Source organism: Vidua chalybeata, chromosome 6 (assembly GCF_026979565.1).
Source record: "Vidua chalybeata isolate OUT-0048 chromosome 6, bVidCha1 merged haplotype, whole genome shotgun sequence".
Lineage (NCBI taxonomy): Eukaryota > Metazoa > Chordata > Aves > Passeriformes > Viduidae > Vidua > Vidua chalybeata.
Genome location: NC_071535.1, coordinates 37,097,094 through 37,122,887, shown reverse-complemented (window position 1 = coordinate 37,122,887; position 25,794 = coordinate 37,097,094). Strand labels below are relative to the sequence as shown.

The following is a 25,794-nucleotide window of genomic DNA, read 5'->3' as shown; positions in this document are numbered from 1 at the left end:
AATATACTTGTGGATTAAAAAGGTGCTGTGATCATCAAGCCTTGTCTACAGCTGCAGAGAAGGTAGGGTTTGTGCTGAAACAAGAGTGCTAACAATGTTGATGTTCTCAACAGCTAATGTGTGCCAGGCTCTGTAGGTCTCGTGAGGTGTTTCTGGAGCTAGCCTTAGTTTGCATGTTGGCACTAGCATTCAAAAATATCTCTTCAGACAAAGGACTCTTGAGCACTTGAATTTGTTTTGAAAGCTTCAGTTTGGGAAAAGGGTGGAATGTGTGGAACAGGTGATGTGACCATTGTGGAACTTTGGGTTTGAAGTACTTTGCTTTGTCTACATACACAGTTGGAAGCTGTGAATAAAAAGATCAGTGCTCTCTTACCATTCATCCTTTCCTATCCCTCTGGGATGGTTATATGGGTGTATGCTCTTTGATGCAACTAATTTTCCATGGTAGTTATATTTATTATTTTAACTGCTATAAGATTAAAGCAAGCATAAATAGAAAGGAGTAGATATTTTGACTCTCTCGAGGGCTTGATAGCCTTACTGGATAGGAGGCAGTTTGGAGTAGGTGGGTCAGTAACCTGATCATTCAGTGTCTCCATTCAGTTTATTTTGCTAGACTGATTTCCTTTGCTAAAATGGAGGGTGCCCAGAGTATGAATGGGCTCTGAACTACCTTATTTAGGAAGCTGCTGCAGGTTCTGCTGGACTGAGCTGAGCTGTGAGTGTCTGAGCAGGCAATGGAGGCCACTCTGTGTCATTGAGCAGCTTAGGTTGTAAAAGAACCTCAGACCATGGACCATTAACCTAACACTGCCAAGCCACCACTAAACCGTGCCCCTGTGTGTCACATCTCCACATCTTTAAAATGCCTCTGGGGATGGCAATTCAACCACATCTTTGGGCAGCCTATTCCAGTGCTTGACAAGCTTTTCTGTGAAAAAATATTTCCTAATATCCAATCTAAACCTTTCTGATGCAACTTGAGGCTGTTTTCTAACACTCAGAAGAGATTAAAGAACTAAACATAGTTTTTGCCTGTTGTGGAAATGTGCTCTTTAGGATGGAAGGGACTAGAAACCTTCCCAAGCATTTTGAGAGGGAGCTAGTTTACAAACTTGGATGCTCCTGACTCCCAGAAAAGGATCTGTGCCCCACTGTATGATTGATGGTTTGTGGTTTGCCATCTTGCTTAATGGGATGTCCTTGGAGTTGGCTGAAGTCTTCATTGCCCTTGTGTGTGGCAGAGAGGGGAGGAATGGTGGAAAATCAGCATGGGACAGCATTGCAGTATGGTAGCTTTTGTTGGGTAGCAGTTAATTTAAGAAAACAAGTTCAGAAGACTAATTAATCTTGGCTAAATAGCTTGGCAAGAAGGTCATAACTAATTACTAAGTTATGTTAATTATTAACTGACAAATCAAAATGTCTTATTTTGCTGAGCTTAAGAGTGAAAATTACTATTTCATTATGAGAATCAGTGCTTGCTCACCTGTAAGGAGATACTGTGATTTATCCCTCTGCTCCTCCAGTTAGTGTTTATTAATATGGGTCAAACTCATGAATCAAGCATAGAGTTGTCTTAAGACAAAGTTAAAACATCCACATTTGTGATAGCTGCTCTGGCACTGGGAGCTGTGTGGATCTTGAAATGGTCTGATTTGCCTTGGTGTGTGAGCTGGGTGGTGGCTCTTACCTCCTCTGTAGGCTCTGGATTTGGCCAAAGTCTGGAGAGGGGGGAGGAAGCCTGCTGGCACACAGGCTGTTCTGGGTTAAAATTCATGCTAAAATTTATGATTGTAAGTGGCCAAAAGTTCAGCCCTGTAAGTTAATAATGGCAAAGCCCTGGACCTTTGTGGCTCACTACCCTATTCTAGGAAGTGGTTTGTTTACTTGCCTGGTTTGAAGACTGTGGTTTATATTTTGTATCTTTCCTCTGTTTTTTAAACTGTGTTCACTTTTCTGAAGTTCTGTTTCTCTGCTGAGTTCCTCACAATAAAGCAGAAACTTGACTTTAAGAGCTGCATAAGAAAGTCTTTACTAAGATTTCATGTCTTCCCTTTATTCTTTCTGTTTTTTTGAAGCTTATTTTAAGCAAAATTCATCCTTACTATAACTCTGCAGGATTTTTGGTCCATTAACCCTATCCAACCATAATGGGGTTTTTGCTTTGCTTTCCTGATTAGCTGGAAGCTTGGGATTAGATAGACTTTCACATCTGCTAACTTCCTATTTCATATCTTGTGATTTGCAAGGCTTAACCTTCCCTGACTTGTTAATGGAACACAAACCACCTGCTTCTTTGCACTAATCCCTCAGAAATATGTAGCATGGCTTTGACTTGAAACTCTCCAGTTTGGTTCCCCAGGGTAAAAAGTGCAAAAGGATCAATTCTGGTTTGAACAAACTGCTTATCTACACTTTCTCTGCTCTTCCACAAGGTTACATCTCCAACCATGGCTGTTTGCCTTTTAAGAAAGGCAAGAAAGTCAAGAAAGTTTGGTGCCTTTTTTTCCTTGGCCTTCAGGGTAAGGTATGAGTGGATAGGGGTGTATGAAATGGCATGGCTGGAGAGTAGTCTAAAGGAGGGGAGTGCATATCCTGTGCATCCTTGGTGCTTTGGATGCTGGCTTTGAGCTAGCAATGCTAATGGAGCGTGGAAGGTTTGGCCAAGGACTCTCAGCTTAAGGTATTGGTGTGTCACTCCTCTTTTCTGCCCTCTTTTCAAAATTGACACTCCTCATGGCAGTGTAGCCTGGTCAGACCAAAGACCAAAGCTGCCAGGGCTAAGTGAGGAGATGCCAGAGACATTGCAGGGCCCTGTCTACCCCGAGCTGTGCCTGTGGCACTCCTGGCCCTGCGTGCTGCTGGGGATGTGGAGCGGGGCCTGGAATGATGTGGCTCTTGCTCTAGGCAGTGTCGTGCCAAGGAGTGCTTTGTCCTGTGTGTGAGTGTGCGCCGCCTGTCTTGGAATGTTGGTGAGGTTCTGCAGTGGATTTCTGTGGTGCCTCAGCTTTTTGCCCTTCTGATCGGCTGTTTCAGGCCAACTCCTCTATTCCCTTACTCCAGGCCAACCCCTCTACTTCTCCTGTGTGTCCTGCATGTTTCTCGCAGTGATTGATGTCTGTAGCCTGGCTTGTGTTGCAAGCAAGCCCCAGCACGTTGGTATGTGAGTGAAATCCTCAGTGCAGCAAAGGCTGCTGGCAGTGGAGCAGGGACATCCTGCAGTGCTCCCCCAACACTGCAGTGAAGGAGGAGCTGGGACTCTCCAAACTCCAGCAGTGTTTTCTTCTAGAGGGACAGGCAAAACCCACAGTTTCTGTTTTACAGGTGAAGAGAAAAATGTGGCACGAGGTCATCAGAGCAATTTTTATTCCCATAACAGCATTTTCTGTTACTGGTTGTTACTGTGCTCTGCTGCAAGACAAGCGCTGTTACTTAAAGATTTAAAAATGGTGTATAGGGTGTTTGTGGAGAATGGGGAAGCTGCAGTACCTGTGACTGTTGTAGGTCTAGTTGTGGTGGGCTGAGGCACGGAGGCAATGTGCTATGGGCAAGAATAGTGGGAGATGGGGCCTCTTCTCCTTCCTTCCCCCCCAGTCAGCAATAGAGGTGTTTTGCTCACAGTGGAGCTGATTATATCACTTACCAGGAGCTTAGTATTGCTTGCTTTAGCAGTTCATCTTACTGAGAGATATCTGCAAGGCCCCTGAGCAAGCTGTTTTTGCAGATAGACTTCTTAGGGCAATAGCTTTTTGGCATTGTATGTCTCACTTCTCAACTGGCCAGTCACTTCTTGTGCTATACTCAGTGGATTCTGTCCTGTCTATTGTTAAGGTCAGGCACAGAAATTTAATGCCTTTCATTTCCCTTCATCCCCCCTGAAATCTTTTCCAAAAGATCCCCTCTTTCCTACTTCCCTACCTTCTTACTCTTATATCAGACACAGGGCTTTGGTGCTCAGCACACAGGGTCAAATTTATGGCAGGAGACATAATCCATTAGGGCTTTGCATAAGCTTTCATGGTCAGCCTTTCTGTCCAGCTTGGACAGTAAGACTCAGGGCTCCTGGAAGGTGGAAAAGTAATTATTTATGGTACTAGCAAATGGTATTCCTCAACATGGGAGAGACATCATTTCCCTCTGGACTGTTCTTTTGCTTTCTGTTTTTTAGTTAACATCAGCTCAGTCTGAGATTAGGGGATAAAACAGCTTTTTGGGTCGACTTTTGCTGCTTTTTCTTGCTTTTCCAACAAGGATAGCTCTTTGGTTATCTTTATGCTTGTGGTGATGTAGTCTCTTTGTTTTTGTGTTTCCTCCGTCTAGGTGTGTTGTTGTGCTGTTCAACCCTAGAAAAAATAAGCAACACCATATTTTAAACAGCTCCAGGTGAGTAAAGCTTTAAGCTGGACTTGCTTTCTGTGAGGTGAATTCAAGACTTTTATGGCTTGACTTAAATGCAGGAGCTGCTGTTGCTTCAGGCTAAATCCCCTCGGTTAGAGTTGCCTTGGGGACAGGCTGCCTGCTGCTTTGACTCCAGCTCCTTCTCACATGAGGTGCTATTGCTGGCAAAGTACCACCTCATAAACATTGTGATCCCCAGAGGAAGTGGTAATGGTCATGACATGGAGGGGATCTTACTACAGCTCCATGGTATCTGACATTTTTTTTTTCTTCACCTAAAATGATGACCTCATTATTGAAGCCAGTAGTGTGACATGGTCCTGCACCTGGAATAAAGGTGCTGCAATGAGCCTTAAGTTTTGGAGTTTTATTGTTGCTGTAAGCTGCTGTTTGAGACTTGGGCAGGGAATCTGCATGGCAAAGCAAAACCATTATGTTAGGCTATTATGGGTGACTTCAGCATTTTTTCATTTCGTCCCAACCTACTCCCCAGTCATGATGTATTGAAATGAAGTCACATGTTGGAAATGTTTCTCAGTGTTATTTTCTCTGTTTTAGGAAAACAATTACAGCACTCGCTTTCTCTCCAGATGGAAAATATTTGGTTACAGGAGAGGTAAGTGTGAGAGGAGAGAGGGCACACCTTGTCCGTTGCATTTTGAAGCAGGGCAGAGGGGCTTAGAAGACACAGGCTGTTTTCACACAGAGAAATGAGTTCCAGTGTTGCCTCACTGTTCAGTGGACCTGCTGGCTTATGGGTGGCACTGGGTGCTCCTGCTGGGAATTTTTCAACACATCAGCTTGGTGGTTGGTTCTTCTGGGGTGGCATCTGTGAGCTGAAGGTAGAGTGAAAATAAGCAAAAGGACACGCAACATCCTTCTATTCTAGCATCAATGAAGAGCACTTGGATGGTCCAGAATATTGGCCTGAGCTTAGCATTGTCCTTTCAGGATTTCAGGAAGTAACTCAAGCCAGAAAGTGTTGCAGGAAAAAATGAAAAGTGCACATGGAGTGGAGTTTTAGGAATAGTCACAGAAGATGCTGGTGCCTGTGGTTTGGCGTTGTTTGTTTGGCTGGGGGCAACAATTGCTTCCTCTTTCCCAACATGCCCAAGGGGGAGAATAAGGATGAGTACACTGTGTGTCTGTTCTGCATTAGAAGTTCAAGACATGGGCTGTGTCATGAGGCTGGAATTGCTGAATGTTAAAAATCCACAGAAATGCTGACCTTCATATGGTGGGCTGAGTTTGCTCTTGTGTGTGATTAATGGCAGTTTACCACTAGTCCCTGTGCTTCTGTAAGAGATGGGGAGGGAGCATGTGTGAGACAGGTCTCCTCCTGAGCCTCAGCCACAGGGAGGAGAACTGTGTTACTATCCTGTGTTGGAGCTGTCAAGGTGGAGACTGTTCTCTCCAGAGGTCCCCAGTGTGGTCACTATGATGGCAGCTGTCATGACACCAGGATGGCTCCAAACCTGGGCCTGAATCCTGTATGGATCAGACTGAGGGTAGAAACAAGAGTGGGTTTTTTTTGGATGGAGGCTAGCATGACAAAAAAAATTAGCATAAATTTTCCATCATTAGATGTTGTGATTTTTTTTTTTTTGGTGAAAACACAAGGTTTTATAGCTCATAGTATTCAGTTCTGATGATTCTGGTACCTTCTTTTATTTTCCTTTTTTTTAAAATTTCTGGTGCCTGATGCTTTTCATGAGGGGTAAGAAAAATGGTAAAAAATGAAGTGGGAACTTTTCTTACTAACAAACTTTTCTGTTTGAAAATTCATTGGGGTAAATGGCAAATTAAAATTATTAAAAAAGAAAGCTGTTCCAGTTACACTTGAAATTTGTAGGGGTTTTGTTGTTATTCTTGTTGTTGGTGGGGGGGTTTGGGTTTTTGAGTTGGTTTTTATTGTTTTTTTCCCCCTTGTTGCAAAACATGTCTCCTCTTGCCCTTTTGTAAAACCATTTATTTTTTTCAGTATCCTCCCATGTGTCTGACATTTGAATTACTGCTTAGTGTAGCAGTGTCCCCTGCTGGTGTCAGCAGTTGTGTCTTAGTTCATCCCCTGTCCCACAGAGAAGTGCTTTCTGAGTTCACTTTGTCAAGCTCCCTTGTAGCTGCATTATGCTAATTCTGCCTAATAACACCTTAGTTTACTGTATGGCTGGCTTTTCAGGGAGGAGAGCATGGAGGTTAGTCCTTGGCTGCCATACATATTAAATGTCTTTTCCATATTTCAAATTCATAAGAAAACTCTTTTTTTTCTCTTTTAATGATTACTTTTTATTTCTCCGCATGGAGTTGTAGAGTCCTTGTGCATGGGGCTCACACAGAGCTGCCTTTTGGTGAGCATTTCTTAAAAGATGAAATGAAAATTCAGTTTGTAAGGACCTGGGGTGTATGCTAAGTTACTGGGAAACACACATATATATATATATATATATATATATATATATATATGTATGTGTTTAAGTATAGCAGTTGTTTTGAAGAGCAGCTGATTCAGCTCATTGTAATATCTTGCCGGCCACCTTGAGACCTGAGGTGTGCATTGCAGGAGGGAGAGCTGTACCAACTGCAGTTAATCCTGACCATGGCATTTTTCCAGGCCACATGCAGTTGCTTAGCAGAGCTTTTGAACAAGACAATTAAAACATGCACAGTTTAAAGCTTTTAAAGCTTTGACTTCTACTTGTGATGAGACTCTCCCACACAATTAAATGACTAACTTAAAACCAATCAAAAAGATACCATTCTGCCATGTTGCCATGGATATGTTATCTTACAAGCCACTGTTTTGACAGACTTCAATGTGGAATCATGAACAGTTACTTGAGTAAGATTTGTCCATCAAGCACATTTTTTGGCCAGCATTTCAGCTCATCTTGTGTGCCTTGTTTTAATTTGGTTTAATAACAAACAATTAAACCAAAGAATAGATTTGTCTGGCAGAAAGTGCTGAATTGGCATTTCTGTTTCTCTGGAGGGCAAACATTAAACCAGAGGCTCTGTTCTTTTACTCTGACATTACCCTGCCTGCACTCTTTCATGCAGAATGCATCTGTGTGTTACCTTGTGACAGAAATGATGCTGCTAGTCTCTCAGAGGTTTCTCTCAGATGGTGTGTGAGAGTTCCCACAAGCAGCCATGTCATGTTTTTGTATGGCATGACCTGGTTTGATATGTCAGATGTCTATGTTGTGTTAGGAGCAGAGGATGTGAGAGCTTTTCACTCACTGTATCTAGGGATAACAATCTATTATAATCCTTTTCACAAGGAGGCTGTAAGTTCCCATTACAAACACCAGGGGCGTGCATCAAAAGTATTGTTCTAGTCCCTGGCTAGAACAGGGACTAGCATTTTGTAAGTAGCATAAGAAGAGGTTTAAAGCAGGGGAAGTGGTATTAATTTGCACAGCTGTTGAAATGCATATGCTCCTTAGGTTGTTGGGCTTTAAAGAATCAAAGGAACCGCTAAACCTCTTGTGAGTGCACCATCTAGACATCTTTTTCCAAACTCTTGCACATTTACATGCTCAAATGTGTCAGAACTGATTTTGGGGCTACCCCTCCTGTTCTGTGTCCGTTCTTGTCCCTTCCAGAGCGGACACATGCCAGCAGTTCGGGTGTGGGACGTGGCTGAGCGAACCCAGGTGGCGGAGCTCCAGGAGCACAAGTACGGTGTGGCCTGTGTGGCCTTCTCCCCCAGCTCCAAGTACATTGTGTCAGTGGGGTACCAGCATGACATGATTGTCAACGTGTGGTCATGGAAGGTAAGTTTTCTAGGAGGTTGGGTGGACCCCATGGTGCTGCTAAATCAGAAAGAACTTCCAGTCTGACTGTAAACTACTTCAGTTCCATCTTGCTTTCTGTTTTTTTTAATTCTGTAGTTAGTCTGGTTTTTGACATTCATAAACACAGACAAATTTGGACAAGAGAGAAAGCTATGGTCCCTTAGGGAATGTCTAAGTCATTTCCATGAAGGGATGTTCTTTATGCTTGGAAATGTGTTAAATTTTTCTGTCCAGCCAGAAAAGCCTGGACTTTGAAACCTTGCCAAACCATTGTGTTTTTTAGAGGCTTATTAAAAAACTATGAGGTTATGAGGTTAAGGAAGGAAACTCTCATCAGCCAGAGATTTCTTTTGTAGTGTAGTGGATACTCTTGGCTTGTTTTGATTTTTTAATGTCAGAGTTTTTGATACTCTGATCCCATCCTTGATGGGTGAGGAGAGGAATATAGGGAATTCATAATGGGTGAAAGCTGATGAAAGTCGCTCTGCCTGTCACTGGATTGAGGAAACTCTTGGTAGAAACAAAGCCTGTGTCTTATCCTCTAGTAAGCATTTAAGCATTTGTTTTTTTGTAGATGAGAAAATAAACATTTATTTTTAGTAGGCTAGGAGTTTTTTGTATTAATAGATGCTCCTGCTACCTCTTCAAGTACTGTTACCCTCTCTAAAAGAGATATGATTTCAGAAAAAAAAAATCAATGCATCTATTAAATCTCACAGGATCATAGAATCATAGAATGGTTTGGGTTGGAAGGGACCCTAAAAATTACCTAGTTCCAGTTGCCCGGCCATGGGCAGGGATACCTCCCACTAGACCGGATGGAAACCCCATCACAGCTCTATCCAATCTGGCTTTGAACATTTCTGAGGATGGGGCATCCACAACTTCTCTGGGCAGGTTGCTTCAGTGCCTTACCACCTTCACAGTAAAGAATTTCTTCCCAATAGCTAATGTAAATCGACCTTCTTTCAGTTTAAAACCATTACCCCTTGTCCTATCACTACACTTCCTGATGAAAAGTCCCTCCTCATGTTTCCTGTAGGGCCTCCTTTAGGTACTTAGAGCCTCCTCTTCTCTTGCAGCTTCTAAGGCCATACTCATTTAGTATGTTGCTCTCTTCATCACATTTGCTGTAATTTAATCTTCATCACATGCACTGTAATTTAAGATCTCACTGTTATCTTCTGTGTGAGCTGAAGTTTGATGTTGCTATTTTTTCATATAGCTAAATACTGTGTGTAGTAAAGGAACCTGAGTGTGTATGTCCGTGTTGAAATTTGAGTGCTCAGCCTTTGGATTATTTCTAGTTATACAAATGCAAGCAGTGACTTGGACAGGGTCACAGTGCATGGCATGTGTGAAACAGTACAAGTAGTCTTGCTTTCCCCTGCTTATCCGGGTTTTTCTGTTCACTGTATAATTATGGACATAAGAACCTCTGAGGTAAGGACTGTCTGACTCTTCCCTGCTGAAGAACACACACTTTAAGCTTATGCTCCAGCCTATGATGGGAGCTCTCGCTGGCCTTTACTTTGCAGGCCAGACACCAAAACTAGAGATACTTTACCTGGCCAAAGTCAATAAAGACTGAGAATACAGATCTCCTGAAGCATTTTCCTTTACTTTTAACCACAACCCTTCTATCCTCTGTGCTGCTGCTTTGATTTCCCCATTTCTCCTGATTGATAGACCTAGTCATTTGACTGTGATGGAAAAGAAAATCCATGTTGTCCGTAGGATTCCCTTGCTTCCCTAAATAAAGACCACAGCTATGATTCAGATGTTGAGGTGTGCAAGAGTCCTAAGCTTTTCTCTGTGCACTGTTTTGAAAGAAGTTATAATTGCTGCCTTTCCTTCATTCTGGGTTGGGGGATCCTCCATGGTGATGGTGCAGCAGGCTAGACTCCCCTCGTGCCGGTTTCTTCAGTTCTGCCAGCACACAGTCCACGGGGCCCTTGGAGTGATGTGGTTTGTGTGCCGAGGGCATTGTGTCTGGAAGACTGGGAGCAGCTGAATCCCTGAAAGGAAGGGTGAAGGAAACACAGCAAGAATGAAAAGGGGTGCACTGTTGTCAGCCGCGTGCTGCATGCTTGCAAACCCACAACAGACAAAGCAGAAAACTTTTTTATTCTCACTTCTAACTGGGGAAAGGCAGGGAGAGGAAAACTGAGCAATGGCACTGTGTGGTGCTGCTGTCTGACCACTCTGCTTGAGCCGTGTCCATCCTGTTTTCTGTCCCCGAGTCGTCTTCTTCCTTTCCCAAACTTTGACATTTTGAGGTGCACGTTTGAGGTATAACAGATTTTGCTTTTTCCCTTCCAGTACAGGGACGGTCTTTGTGTATTTTGAGTCTTTTGATAAAGTATGGTGTGTTTCAAGAGAACGAAGAACTTATGGAAGAACCAGTACAGTTTTCTCTGTGAAAAATACCGATTCCTCATCTTGAGTGCAATGCCCTCATTGCTGCCTGGGGGTGGGGGAGTTCTTCCTTGTGCTGGCCTACGTCTGCATTTGCTGTTTAGGAAGGGAAATGGGTTTGCTCTGAGCTCCTGGTGATTGTGAAACCCACATGTTTGTCATGGCTCAGATACCAAGTTCCTGCAGGCAGTAGTGCCTGCTGATTTGTTCTTGATCATAGTTAATGTGGAAGAGGAATTGAATATAAATGTGAGTTACACTGTCTGCCAAATCAATGTTCCCAGCTAATGCTAGGGAGGTTGTATACGGAGGTGAATGGGGAATAGTTTGGGTTTCATCTTTTCCCTGCTGCCCTGCTTGTACTGGAAATGTGCCTGTAATTGAAATTAGTTTCCTTTGCTTCTAAGCAAAAAAATTAAGCAATCTAAACAATTGTGTTTCCAGAAAAACATCGTAGTGGCAGCCAACAAAGTCTCAAGTAAAGTGACAGCAGTGTCATTCTCAGAGGACTGCAGTTACTTTGTCACTGCTGGAAATCGACATATCAAGTTCTGGTACCTGGATGACAGCAAAACCTCCAAGGTGAGAGAAAGTGCATCAAGGCCAACCTGTAAACAGGCATTTCTGTCTTAGAGCAGGGTGGATTTTGCCCCAGTGAGCTGTGGGAAGTGGAAATTTTTTTATTTTTCTGGGATGCAAAGATAGCCTTCCACCCCTGGCTGTCAAGTCTCATGGGCTGATAGCACCAAAAGCTTGTCTTATCTCGCACTGATGTAGGGATGTCACTCCTGGAGCTGCATAGCAGCATGCTTGTTCTTCAGTAGTCACATATACTGAAGAACAAATAAGCTAGAAAAGAGCTGCAGTCATTTAACACCTTGGAGCACAGAGGTGAAGAGAGCTCTTTGACATTGGTATGAGCATCTCAAAAGGTTGTGAGTGTAATTTTGAAGCATCAGCCAAAGTGTTTAAACTTTTAACTGTTGTGTTATTCTTGGGGAGGAAGAATCCACCTATGGTGATTTCTCTGTGTGCTCATGAACAGTTGTAAACATGAACAGCAAGTAGGCTGTTTACAGTTCTTTCTTTGAATCACTTCAGCACTTGGAGGTTGATGTTCTAAAAAAATCACTGTCTGCCTGAAGTGTCTTGCTGTGTTTGTAGCAAACTGTTTTCTGTTGGTAGGTCAATGCCACAGTCCCCTTGCTGGGTCGCTCGGGATTGCTTGGAGAACTCAGGAACAACTTCTTTGCGGACGTGGCTTGTGGAAGGGGCAAAAAAGCTGACAGCACTTTCTGTATCACATCCTCAGGCCTGCTCTGTGAATTCAATGAAAAAAGGCTGCTAGACAAGTGGGTGGAGCTGAGGGTGAGTTTTACATCCTCCTATTCTGCTCAAGTAGAGCAGGAACAACAAATCATAAGGACACTCAGAGGTACAGGCTGACCACAAGCAGTGAAAATAGTTGTGCCTCTGCAAGCCTGTGATTTACTCTAGAAGGCTGGGCAAAAATAGTGTTATTTCTTGGCAAAGGGATTTTACTGATCGTTGAAGCTCTTTCATTCTCACGCCTCAGCATTACAATGACTACTCTACTGGCAAAACAATGCCCTTATGGCAACTCCTGTATGGTCCCTCCGGGCTTGGCTGGGGCAAGTAGGAGTTTTAGAAGGATTCTGCTTTCTATCCACTCTGCAGTGTCTTACTTGGCTTGTGCATCTCAAATGCAGGTTCCCAAGGTGCTAGTTGATTTGGCTATTCTAAACCACCAGGCTGGCCCATAGTTAAGAATTTGATCACATTTGTTTTCCTTTCAATTTAATGTAACATGCCCACCTGCAAGGATCCATTCTATTAAAATCAAGGGGAAAATTCTGTCCACGCTTTCACTCAAGTGAAATGCCTCTTCTTTTCTTTCCTTTCCTTTCTTCTCTAAAATCTGCCTTTCACTCTCGCTCAGAATACAGACAGCTTCACAGTAAGTTGAAAAACCTTTTTGCATTGAACTCATCCCCTTTTCACTACACTCCATTTTGTGCCATTTTCAGCCATTTGTACAGATCCCAAAGGGAGGGGAAGAAAATCTATTTTGTTCTGTTTCTTATCCCTCCTGACAGGTAATGTGTTGATGTGCTAGTACAGGGTGAAGTGCTGCTTGCCTGCCAGTGTTGTTGAATGTCACAGAAATAAAAGCAATGTTCAGAGCAGGACTCAGCTGGAGCAAATGTGTAGCTCTGCTGGCCTCCCATCATAGTGGGTGGCAGAGAAACTGGGCTTTTTTCTAACTGCTTGGGATCTGCAGTGGACCTTGGCTGGGAAGTTCTTCAGAAAGGAAAAATGGATTTTTAGGCTTTTCCTTATTCCCAGGGCTCAACTTCACTACAGCTCTTCTGACCATGACTCCTTTGTCTGTCAATTTGCTGTTCTCCCTACGTGTGTCCGGTGACCTTTGATGTGAGAGCACATTTCTCATTTGCTGTCTCATCTGCTGTGTCCTCCTCAGACCACTGTGGCAAACTGCATCTCTGTGAATCATGACTACATCTTCTGTGGCTGTGCTGACGGCACCGTGCGGATTTTTAACCCTCTGAACCTTCACTTTGTCACTACTCTGCCGAAGCCACATTTCCTGGGAACTGACATTGCGAGTGTGACTGAGGCCAGGTACTGTGGAGAAGGGTGGAAGGGAGCAAGGGAGACTTTTGGGGGTTAGAACTGTTCTCCAGACTTTTGCCATCTGGAGCATGCTCTTTTTGTGGATTAAAATTGGCAGCCTGTTGCAGATCTCTGTGAGCTGTTGCAGGCTTCCACTGTATGGCTGGACTACAGTTGTCTGGCAAGGAGAAAGACTTCTTCCATGGGACTTTGAGGCTTCTTTTGGGACTTTGGTTGTTCAAAAGACAGGTCTTCCTGGCCAGCTACTCTCTCTACCTACAGATACCATTGTTCATCTCAACAGCACCCCATGGAGAATCTGAGCTCTCCTGTTTGAGCATTGCCCCAACTCCTAGAGAGCACAAGTTAATCAGGCTGTTGTTCTCTCTTTGTGCAGCCGTCTTTTCTCTGGTGTGGCTGATGCGAAGTATCCAGACACGATTGCCTTGACCTTTGACCCCACCAACCAGTGGCTTTCCTGTGTATACAATGACCACAGCCTGTATGTGTGGGATGTCAAAGATCCGAAGAAAGTGGGCAAGGTGTACTCTGCTTTGTATCACTCTTCCTGTGTGTGGAACATTGAGGTATGTTCTCTGCAGACACAGGCATTGGACTATGAGTTGCAGCTGAGAAAGTCATCAGACAAGCTGCCAAATTTGAATGCAAAAGCTGACTGTAGAGGAAATTGACTCAGGTTTTCACCTGTGGTTAGTGTGTTTGCTGCTGGGCCTGGGAACAGTTCTTTGGCTGCACTGCAATGGCTGACCAAATGTGTTGTGCTAGTGGGAAAAAAAAAAATCTCACCATTAAAAGGTGAGAGGTGGGAGAAGGAGCAGAATTGAACAAACCTGAATACAGAGCATCCTTTTAGAAAACCCACAAGAGTTTATTGCTGACCTCAAAAAACTGTTTGAGATCTGTGCTGAGCAATTGCTTCAAAGTCAAAAACATGAAATAAGTGATAAAATCTCAACTCTAGTCCTTCTTAACATATTCATCCAAACATGTGGAAATAGCTTCTCAAGTGTCTGTCATCTTACAGTCTGTCTAGTTGGCTTACCCTCAGAGGGAAGGAAAGGAAGTATAGGAAACAATGGAGTTGTTACTATGTTGAAATATGTCTAACAGTGGTCAGGAGAGGGGAAAGTGGAAAGAAAGTGGGAAGAGGTTGAGAACTCTGTTTTTATTTATTAATTGCATCTCACCCTTTCCTTCTGAATTATAAACTGACAGTTGTAGATGAAAGTTGCAAACAGTGCAAGGTGGTTATTGCATGGCCATTGTTTGGGATTTGAGGTGCTCTCTTTGAACTATTAGAAACAAAAGATACTGGTTTGTTGCATGCTTCTTAAGGAGGTTTTCTGTGATGAAGGAAGCTCAGTGAACATTTGTTTGAAGTCAGTATGAAGCACTGGTCTGCAAATAGGTTTTTGTTAGAACTGTCTGGCTTTTACCTTTAGAAAACAGAGAGGACACCCCTTTTGTCGCATTTTGTTTTGAAACTTGCTAGCAGTGTCTAGGGTGCCAGATGCCAGGCAATATTATTCAGGGGTTGATTTTACTTGCCCATAGATGTATCCAGAGGTGAAGGACAACAATCAGCCCTGCCTCCCCCCTGGTTCTTTCATCACCTGCTCCTCTGACAACACCATTCGTCTGTGGAACACTGAAAGCTCCAACATCCACGGCACAGCCCTGCACCGCAACATCCTCAGCAATGTAAGATCCTAGGTTTGGTTCACCTCCTTGTCCTTGGGAGTTGCTCTTCTTCACACACAGATTCCCAAGTTAAGGCCCAAATTTCTTTGTATCTCCAAGTCAACACAGGTTTCTGTAAACTGAGCATAAATCTGGTTAAATATATGAACCTGAAGAAATGCGAAAGGAGTACTGGGTGGAAGGATAGGTTGTCTGAATTGGTCCTAGGGACTATTGCTGTTTTCATAAACCACCCAAAGATTCATCAAGCTTAGTCTCTTCCATAAGGGCCATACGTTTCAGGAGAGCTGGTTCTCTTTTTCTGCATCTCTGTGATGTGTAACCACTTTTAAGATTTGTTTTGAAAAGGTGCATTAAATGAAGCAGAGGTTTGGGAAACTGAATGAAAAAGTTTGCACTCACTTCATCTATATAAGAGAGAGGCTAATCATACAGAGCAGTGATTACATATGGACACTTGCTTCTGTTCTCATCTGAGCTGGAAGACCTCTGGACACAGCAGCCCTGACCTCAGGAATAAGGTGGAAAAAATTCTTGCTTTTTCTGTCAGTACTCAGACTGCTGACTTAGATAATCCCTAGAAGCCTTTCATATTCCTGCTGTGTGTCCTAATACGTTGTAATCACTAATCCCAGAACTTGTCAGTAGTGAAGGAGATACTGTTAGTTTCTAGGCTGAATCTTTTGAAAGGGGTGATTGTGAGGCCCAGCTGTGAAACATTCATCCTGCAATCTGAAGGGGCTTAGGGCTTGCTCCTAACTAAAAGGTCCTACTGATTACAGCATTGTTGCCAATAAAATGTTTATGTTGGCTAGGAGCTCAGTTTCTAAGGCAGATGCTTTGCTTTAATATTTTGTAACTAGTAAATATTTCTGGGTGTATTGTATCTCCAGGACTTGATGAAAATCATCTATGTAGATGACAACACTCAGGTACTTCTGGACACTGATTATAACTCAGCAGGAAGTGCAGACAAAGCTGATGCACAAGTGCTGGATACGAAGGTGGGGATACGAACTGTCTGTGTGAGTCCCAGCGGGGAGCACCTGGCCTCGGGGGACAGGATAGGCACTCTCAGGTAATCCCATAAAGCTTCTTATGCAGATTGCAGACTGCTCAGGCATGAGAAAATAACCAGGTCTTGCTAATTTTATTAAACATACTGAAATGAGCCATGTTATGTCCTAGAATATATGAGTTGCAGTCTCTGAAGGAAATGCTGAAGGTGGAAGCCCATGACTCCGAGATCCTATGTCTGGAATACTCCAAACCTGACACAGGTAAATGCAATTGAGTTGCTTCCTCTTTGCCTATGAATGTCATGTTGAGCAAGTCAGAATGTCCAACTGTGGTATGTTAGAATTGTCATGCTGAACCACTCCTGGATTTCAGAGCAGGCTTCAAGTGTTGGGCCAGTAGAGCCAGGCTTTGAGAAAGTCTTCTTTCTCTTACTTTTTATTGGAATATTGTATGTTGAGATTGCAATTTGTTCAGTTTATTATTATAATGTGAAATTCAGGTGTGTTACTTTGTGTCCATATAGGTACTTAGCTACAGTATAATGTTTTGTTCCTAAGACAACTTGGGAAGATGTTTTAAAAATTACTTTTTAAGTCATGATCTTGCAGTCTTTTTCAACTTCTGATTCAGGTTTAAAGCTCTTAGCCTCAGCCAGTCGGGATAGATTGATTCATGTCTTGGATGCTGGGAAGGACTATAGCCTGCAGCAAACCCTGGATGAACATTCTTCTTCCATCACTGCAGTGAAGTTTGCAGGTAGCAAATCATGGCCTCCCAATCAAAGCTGGATTTGAGCACTGCTGTTGTCCCCTTGTGGCTGTAATTTTATCTACTTGAATACTGGACTAGGTCAATCTGAAGCTGCAGCTGGGTCATTTGGTCATCTTTTTCAGTTGCAGTCTTAGCAGAAGATGATACTTGTCTTCTTTTCTGATTTTGCTTTCATTTCCTCTCCTTCCTCCCTCCTAAGAAAACCTCTCCTTAGCATTTCTTTGGAAAACTGTTTTCTGTAATGATTTACTTCCTCTAACTGATCTCAGAGAGAACTAATTTAGGGGAACTCTGAGCAGTCATTGTCCAAAAAAAAAAAAAAATCCCAAAACACACCAAAAAAGAAGTTTTGGGTGAAGTAAATTTGTGATTGTAAGCCACTGTAAGGCTTTGCATTGCTGGTAATGGAGCTCATTTTATCCCCAGCACTCAGTTGCTACCAGTGGTTAGACACCAGTCAGGAACAACAAGAGCTGGCTGCTCTGTCAGGGGAAGCCAGCAGCCAGGGGTGACAGGAAAGCAGGCAAAGGTAGTGGCCTTTTCCACTGGCTGTGGGAAAGTACCACAGGATATGAACAGGAGCAGATCAAGTCTAGATACAGCCAGTAGTCCAGGTCACCAGACAAATCCATAGTGATAAGACTACAGATTCAAGCAATTCAATGTCTTGATCAGTCTGGAGTGGTCAGGGTCAGCTATAGTTCAGTGCCTGCCAGACAAGTCCATACTAGCAAGGCCAGAAGTAGTTCAGATCAGGAAGGTGAGTCCATGGGTTGGTCAGGCTTTGGGTCAGTGGGGTGCATGTCCAGGCACAGTTGTGGCTGCAATGCTGCAGCAGTGTAGCTCAGCTGGGGCTGCAGGATGAGAACCTCAGCTTGAAAACTGCTCCTGAGTGGAGGGATTTATTGAAGATTCATAGCAGGAGCTCCCCAAAGCAACTGTGTGTCTTTTCAAGTTTTTTTTTTTTTTTTTTTTTCTGGAGGAGCTCCAAGGCCAGCAATAATTTCTCTGACATCTGTCTTATCAGTGAGCTGGCCTTTAATGCACCCAGCTGAACTCCCAGGAGATGAGGGAGGTGGGCTCAAGGCCTGGCAGCTAAGGCCTTTTTGCTGGTCTATGAGCCAAGTGCTGGCTTGCTCTAAGTGGGTGCAGTTCAAGGACCTGTGTGATGTTGGATGCATTGTCATTACTTGGAGTTTTATCAGGTGTTGCTTTACTGCTTGGTTACGGAAGTGTCCTAAGGGAAGAAGGGAAGCCTGACCCTGCAGTAAGAAAGGGCAGCAAGAAACACGTGTCCAACTCTAAGGTCTGAAAAAGTACCTATTGCCTGTTTTCAGCTTCTACTGAGTGTGAATGTGCCACATTGCCACAGAGTGCTGTGGTACACAGAGATATGAGCATATTGGTGAGGGAAAAGACAGAATTACATCCTAATCTGTTCTGAAAAGCCTCTGTGTTGGAGCCTCATGCTCTCTGAGCATGAAAGACAAATGCTGTCCCTGAGAAGGGGCTTCTGTTTTGCTGCTTGGGGAGAAGTGAGTCTCATCTAATCAGGACTGGAATAAATGAGCAGTGGTATAAATTGAAACATTTCCTCCACCTTGTATATGTGTTTATCTTTTGTCTCTTGCCTTTTTATTCCAGCCAATGATGGGAAAGTGAGAATGATAAGCTGTGGGGCAGACAAGAGCATCTATTTCCGCACTGCACAGAAGGTAACCTTATCACAGCTTTTTGTACACTTCTAATTTATAATCTCTCCACAAAGGAGTTACTTCAAAGAATGATATCAGAGTTTCTGTATGAGCTTGTTGCTATTTCAGCCTCAGTGCCTCCCACTGACTTGATAGCAGAGATTACATTCAGAGAACTAGTTCTGTGAAGCATGCAGCTACTCCCAGCCTGACCTCTCACAGCAGAAATAAAGAACTGTTGGGATATCTGCTTTTCTTTCACCGCCAGAGCTATTGAGAAAACTGGTGAAAGAGTATGGGCTGAAAGGAATAGTTTCTTGTGCCTCCAGTCCCATCTGCTGCCAGCATCTCCCTGGGAAGGATTGTTTTGTGCTGGCTGTATGAGAAGAATCATCTGTATTTATTTGCTTTTAATAATGGATTAACTACTTGATTTTGACACAGTTGTTACCCATGTGTTTAGACAGGAGAAGGGGTCCAGTTTACCCGAACACATCACATTGTTAGGAAGACCACACTTTATGACATGGATGTGGACCCCAGCTGGAAATATGCAGCTATTGGATGCCAGGATCGTAACATCAGGTCAGTTTCCTTTTCAATTTGAAAATATTTTTCCAGTCATAAATGAAGCAGCCCCATCTCCATCATATTCCTCTAAGTTCTTTGATACAGCATTTTCAGACAGACCTGAGGCACTGTGAGGTTGAACTCTGTCTATCCTCTCACCGATAAAAAGCTGTGTATATGTGCAATTCCCATGGGACTTGTGGCTTCTCACTGGGCTGCTCTGCAGAGCAAAGGCTTTCTACTGGGGGAGCAAGTGTGCCTTCCTTGGCACATCATTGAACTGTGGGGCAAGAACTGCTGCAATGTGGTAATTTTTGGTTTTGAAGGTACTTAGTGAAAAGCTGTGAGGTTCTGTGGAATACCTGGGAACCTAAAACTGAACTAGATGTGACTGTCATTGAACAAGTGGAGTCCATTCTCTTCTCTATTTTTATCCATTTCTCCAATCTATCTGCTTGAAAGCAAAGGAATCTCTCTGTAGTTGTGTATCTCCTCCTATTGTAGCTGTGTGAGATGTTAAGAGTTTTGGTCATAGCTAAATATCACTACTGGCTGTAATTTGGTTTTGTATTCTAACATAAAGTGTCTTGCTCTCTTAATCCTTTGCTCTAATATGAAGGAGCCCAGGTATTTTTACAGCAGTGAGGATTGATTGATTACTGACTTGAGAATACCTCAATTTTAATTCAGATAATCTGCCTTTGCATTACTTTTGAGGTTGTTTCTTGAACCATTTAAATGACTGATGATAATACTTCATGGAGATAATTTCTCCACTTCCTGTAGTTTGTCCCTGTTTCCTGTATTTTATATGGAATGAGGAACAGGGAGAGAAAAGGATCCTGGTGACAACAGCCCCAAGTAGTGGGCACAATGAGCCATGTTATCTTATGTCATCTCCTCAGGGTTTTCAACATAAGCAGTGGAAAGCAGAAGAAGCTTTACAAGGGATCCCAAGGTGAAGATGGCACCCTTATCAAAGTAAGCTGTTTTATTTTCCTTCCTTTTTCAATTTTTTCAGCTTTTGTGAATGCAGCTCAGGGACAAGAAAATGAAATACTAATCGGAGTATAGTAATTTCTTTTTTCTTTTTTTTTTTCTTGCTCTATACTTTGTTCTTTACCCTGCTGCTGCTTCCTCCTACTTCCACCCTTAAGGGTTGGTAATATATTTGGGTTTCATCAGGCTAAAACAGGAAAAGAGTCAATGGATGCTGAAGCTGATCTTTGATTTTTCTCTCTGTCCTGTTTCTGAAGTGAGTCACAGGACTGTGCTCTAAAAACAAGTAGAACTGCACCAATATCTGTCAGGAGATGATTTAATCCATTTAATTTAATCCTTTACTTTCTACTCCAGAGAGCTCATTCTGGTTTTCTTGACTGGTTTTGTTAGGATTTTTAAAGTGGAAATACCTGTTGATCAGTGTTTGTGAAGTGGATTTCAGAGGGCAAATAGAAGGGAAACTCTTTGAGTTGATAAAATTAAATGATATTGGACCTGAAAAGCCTGGGTCTCGGAGTTCTGGACAAGCATGGTACTGCTTAGAGAGACTCTGTTCAAGTTTCCCACCTGCTGAGTGCATCCAGGCCTTGGGCCAGGGGAGCACAGCTGCTTCTGCCACTATCCAGGGCTTACCTTGGTAAATCAGGTGTGTTCAAGATTCACAGTGCAGTGGAAGAACTGCATTCTTGTCTATAAAGGGGGAAAGCCAGCTGACAAAATCAACATATTTCTCAAGTTGCCAGACAAGCTTCTTCATTGTATTTTTTTTTCACTGATAATTTTCTGCTGCTGCACAGGCCAGCAGTATTATTATTAGGGACTGGAAGGAATGTCCTGTGAGGAGCAGCTGAGGATTTAGGGCTTATCTAGTTTGGAGAGGAAGAGGCTGAAGGGTGAAGCTCTCTACAGCTTCCTGAGGGGAGGACACACAAAGGGAGGTGCTGAGTGCTTCTCCTGCGATCTGGTGACAGGATATATGGGAATGGTTCAAAGCTGCACCAGGGACATTCGGAAGCATTTCTTTACTGCGAGTTTGCTCAAACACTGGAACAGGAGTCCTGGGGAGGTGGTCAATATTCCAAGCCTGACAGTGTTGAAGATGCATTTGATCAATGCACTTAATAACAAACTTTAAACATATGGCCCTTATGGAAGAGACTAAGCTTGATGAATCTTTGGTCAACTCTGAATTGGTCAGGCAGGAGTAGATGATACTTGTAGTTCCCTTCTAGCTGAAACTATTGATGGGTGTAAATAACTGGGTAAAAAGGGAGGGGAGAAACAAACAGTGCCAGCTCTTCTGTTTTACAGAGAAAGTTAAGTTCTTTCTCTTTGCCTATTATAATTCACACAAAATTTTTGTAAGCCAGAGCAAAGAAAATGAAAAATTGATGCTACACTTTAAATTGCTGATTAGCTTAGGTGCTTGATTAGATTTTTCTCAGACAAGAAACCATGACATGTTCTGTGAGCTGGACTTTTTGTTTTTTATATCCTTTATGGTTTTTTGTGGTTTTTTTTTTTTTTTTTTTAATGTGTATCTTAAGTGGAGAATCTCAATTTCTTTTACTGTTGCTTTGTTCATTTTTAAGACAATTATGTAACCAAGGGATTATGGTTGTCTCTGGAATTTAAACTTTCTTGGCATGTTATTCTGAGATCATAATACACATTGCAGTTTAATGAGCAGAACTCAAACAGTGACACTGGAAGCAAACATCAACAAAGTAAACATAACAAACCAAAAGAGCCTTAACAAGAGCTATAACAAAACAAAAGAATTACCATTATTGAAATACCATGTCTCCCTTGAAAAACACAGTTTATCCTCTCAGTTTCTTAAAATTCTATAAAGGACAGAGCAGGACATTTGGTAACAGTAACTCTATTTGCTGTGTAGTGCTGCTTTAGACCTGGCGAAGCATTTGCAGGGAATTTTATATTTGATCCAAGATAAAGCAACAAATAGGTGCATATGAAGAAACAAACAACAAACAAAATAGCTGAAAAATGTGAGTTGCAAATACTGGAGATGCGACAGCATCGTTATCAAAGACAGTTTCTTGGCAGTGTTGAGTTCTTTTTTTGCTTTCACTCCTGAAGACTTGAATCCTTTAATATTTCACTTAACTCTGTCAGCTCTGATGTTTTTTTCTTTTTTTATGGTGTGTGTGTTTTGGGATGGGAGTTTCTTGTTGTTTTGTTTTGATCTTAACATAGAAGAAAGTAAGACCCCAATGGTTAAAAGAAAGTAGGAGAGAAGTAGAAACCTGTCCATTGGTGGCAATACCTTCACAGTCATGAAGGCATTTAATTTAAGTGCCTTCAGTCTCTGATTCTTAAAAGTCTAGTCAGGTTAGAGATTTGTCCTGGGATACTGGATAGGTTGGTACTCAGTTGGACTCCTGTGGGGACTACTTGCATTTTATTCTGACTGTCGTGGGTATTTTGGACTATTTCTATATAGTTTGAAGGTAGTTTCTCATCAGATCTTTTGCATTCCTCTGGTCTCCTAAACCAGGTGCAAACAGATCCTTCTGGTCTTTATATTGCAACCAGTTGTTCTGACAAAAACCTCTCCATCTTTGATTTCTATTCTGGCGAGTGTGTTGCAACCATGTATGGACACTCAGGTAAGACATATAAACTTCTGGAAATTCATTTTTTTCTGCTGATGACTATATCATCAGTAGGGTCTGATACTAGTCAAAGCTTTCTGAAGATTTCTCCCCACCAAAGTTTACCTATTTTTGAATAGATTGTAATTGGATGAAGTTGTAATATTTTATTGCAAGTTCAGTTTTTGCATTTTGCACACAAGCACACACACAGAGACATACCCACCTGTCAAGCCATGTATTTATTTACACAGTTTTTCTAGCCTGTAAAGTAGTCTGTGGTTTTTTTTCAGTGTATATTTAGTTTCATTATGATATACCTTCAGCTCCTATCATGCAGGAGCTATTCTATTATGGGCAAAAAGAGATTTCAGTCTTCATGTATATTTTGCCATGGAGTACCCTTTCCATGTCAACCCTAGGTTCCTGGTTAAATGGTTGTGGTAATTGGGGCATATTGATCTGTGAAGTGTGAATTACTGAGTGTCGACAGGCTATTTGGCTAATGATCTCTTCTGTCCATTTGAATAATTCAGGGAATATTGGTTTTTTTGTGCTTTATTTCTTACAGAGATTGTAACTGGGATGAAATTCAGTAATGACTGCAAGCATCTGATTTCTGTTTCTGGTGACAGGTAAGAGGTTTTGCTTGTTTGTGATACTGGTTTATGCCATCTCATACTGGATGTAACATCTCCTTAGGAAAGGTAGAATTTTTTTTTTTTTAGGGATGTTTTATGAATTCCAAATAAATCTCAGAGTTTTCTGAATCCTGAATGTGTGCTGTTGGCAAAGCTCACAGAGCTTATGTTATCTTTCCATGGAATGAGACCCATGTGAAGTATTTCCCTTTTCTGGGAGTAAATACTGTTTTGAGCTGGAAAGGAGACAGACATGCAGCCTGTTTCCTGACCAGCCTTCAGGGCTATAATATAAGTCATCTTGGGCTATTTTTGCTAGTGGTGCCAAAAATTTTCTTGCAATACTCCTGTTGGTGAGTGAGGTGAAAGAGTCTGTTTAGCAGCAAAAGGGACAGGCCTGTCCTCACTTTTTGGTCCTGTCCATATGGTCCTTTTCCCGCTCCCCTGAGTCAGCAGTGGTACAGCTGACCCCTTATTCAGCTAATTCAGGTCACTGCATCACTACTCCCCTGAGATGAGTTTTCTGCACATTTAGTGAGCTAAATCAGTTCACTATAAGCTTAAGTAGTCATCAGACTGAGTCCAAGGAAAAAAGGAGACTACATGCCTAATATGATGATTGTACAGGTGAGTGGAGCCACTATTTCTGGAATCAGTGAATGCTTAAATCAGCTGAACTGAATAAAATTTTTCCTTTGAGAAAGATGGCTCCTGGAGTGCTATTGCAAATTCAGAGCAACCCAGATTCTCTCTCTTTTTTTTTTTTTTCAAATTAATAAAACACAATTGAATTGGAAAGAGTGTTTTAGAGGGTGAGTTGTTGTAGAACATACAATATATCACCTTGTATCTCATCAGTTTATTGTTTCTGTCTTTCAGTAATAAATAAATAATTTAGTTTTCCTCTTTTATGTGTTTAAATAGATTAGGGACAAAAGTTGTAGGAGAGAGAGTCCTTTTGTTGTGAACTTCTGACAAATTCCAGAAATGTGGAAGGTTTGAAGTCCTCAGTGAGCCTTGTGATTTACTGCAACATCCTTTTGTTGACATTTCCTTGAGCAAAAGGGTTATTTTCTTCATTAAGGGTATGCAGGAGGTGGATGAGAAGTGAGGAAAGAATTCCTGAAGAAGTTTGCTGTAAGGAGATGAGAGTGCATCTTTCTCAAAGGAGAACAGGGAACATAGTCTGTTCACACACAGCAGCATGTGTGAAGGATAGAGCTGAGAATAGAGAGAAAAACAGGGATGAGAAAGGGCACAAGGACTGTGAGATTCATGTGAGGAAAGTAATGCAAGGTAAGAAAAAACAAAACAAAATCCCCTCCCCAACCCTAATAAAAGGGGTAGGTGGGCGCTTGCTTCTGCAGAGTTTGTGTTGGATGCTAATGTGGTCACAGGCTTGGGTTGTCTGCTGCCTGTCTCTAGGTATGATAACTGTGGGGGTGGGAGAGTTGAACAAGCCAGATTTGCTTTCAGAATTTTGTTTCCTTTGTTTCAGTGTTTTTTCAGCAGCAGATTATGGTTGCTGTTACTTGGAGAGAGCTGCTCCTTGAGGGAAAACAGCCTTGGGTTGCCATGGTTCCCAGACACAATGCCTCACTCCTTTCCCCTGGTTGAAAAGCTCCAGTGGGAGGATGAGAGTGTGTTCACAGGCAATGCAAAGTATATGTGATTTCAGTAGCTGGGAGTGACGCTCCTGAGCATGGCACTGAGGACAAGAAGGGAATTTTTAGTTTTGCCTTAAAATCTTCAGACTTCAAAGATGGTATCAGGAGTTTTTGGTGGGATATAGAAATTTAAACTTTTAAAATTGTTTTTTTCATGAGAGAGAAAAAAAAAAAAGAAGATTCAGGTATTCAGGATCCTGGCACTTTTGACATTTGCCTCAGGTCAGGGAGACCAAAGTTCATGGTCATTGTTCAAAATGGCAAAGCAAATTAATGTTTACATGCTATCAAGAAAGAAGGAAAAGTCAGTCATTGAAAAATCTTCTGTGTATTGGAGTACCCATGAGTATACTGGCACTGATGGGTCTTGAAGAACTGAATTAAATCCTCTTTGGATTCCAAAGTAGGATGCAAGATTTTATAAGTGATAGCCAAAGCACCATGTCTGTTTCTACATCAGTGTAGGTATACCCAGCTAGACAGGAAAGATGACTGAGATGAAAAGAATTAGTTAGCACTGAGGTTAAATTTCAAAGACAGTGCTGGTCATTTTACTTTCTAGTAGCTGAAGATGAGATACAGTATTCTTTAACATGGTGAAGAATATTTTTTAAGTTGAATTTCTGAAGAAATTAATGAAATGAGACCACACTGTTAGATTTCTTTCTGTCAAATGCTTTTGAGTTCATTGATGAAATTCACTCAAATTTCAGAGAATATTTCACAGAACATTCTGAATTGGAAGGGGCCCACAAGGATCATGAAATCCAGTTCTGAAGTGAGTGGCCCATACAGGAATTGAACCCATGGCCTTG

The 25,794-nt window shown here is 42.2% G+C and overlaps 1 protein-coding gene across 1 annotated transcript in view; it reads left to right on the top strand.

Moving 5' to 3' along the window:
• The window catches only part of MAPKBP1 (mitogen-activated protein kinase binding protein 1), a 101,046-nt gene that overhangs the window by 49,013 nt on the left and 26,239 nt on the right, over positions 1-25,794 (top strand). Inside the window, exons 4-19 of the mRNA XM_053945485.1 lie at positions 4,327-4,389; positions 4,963-5,020; positions 8,010-8,180; positions 11,064-11,201; positions 11,805-11,987; positions 13,123-13,283; positions 13,672-13,861; positions 14,850-14,996; positions 15,890-16,074; positions 16,185-16,276; positions 16,647-16,772; positions 18,432-18,502; positions 18,945-19,066; positions 19,957-20,032; positions 22,575-22,686; positions 23,243-23,306. Of these exons, the coding sequence (XP_053801460.1) occupies positions 4,327-4,389; positions 4,963-5,020; positions 8,010-8,180; positions 11,064-11,201; positions 11,805-11,987; positions 13,123-13,283; positions 13,672-13,861; positions 14,850-14,996; positions 15,890-16,074; positions 16,185-16,276; positions 16,647-16,772; positions 18,432-18,502; positions 18,945-19,066; positions 19,957-20,032; positions 22,575-22,686; positions 23,243-23,306 (1,959 nt within the window). The remainder of the gene's footprint in view (positions 1-4,326; positions 4,390-4,962; positions 5,021-8,009; positions 8,181-11,063; positions 11,202-11,804; positions 11,988-13,122; positions 13,284-13,671; positions 13,862-14,849; positions 14,997-15,889; positions 16,075-16,184; positions 16,277-16,646; positions 16,773-18,431; positions 18,503-18,944; positions 19,067-19,956; positions 20,033-22,574; positions 22,687-23,242; positions 23,307-25,794) is intronic.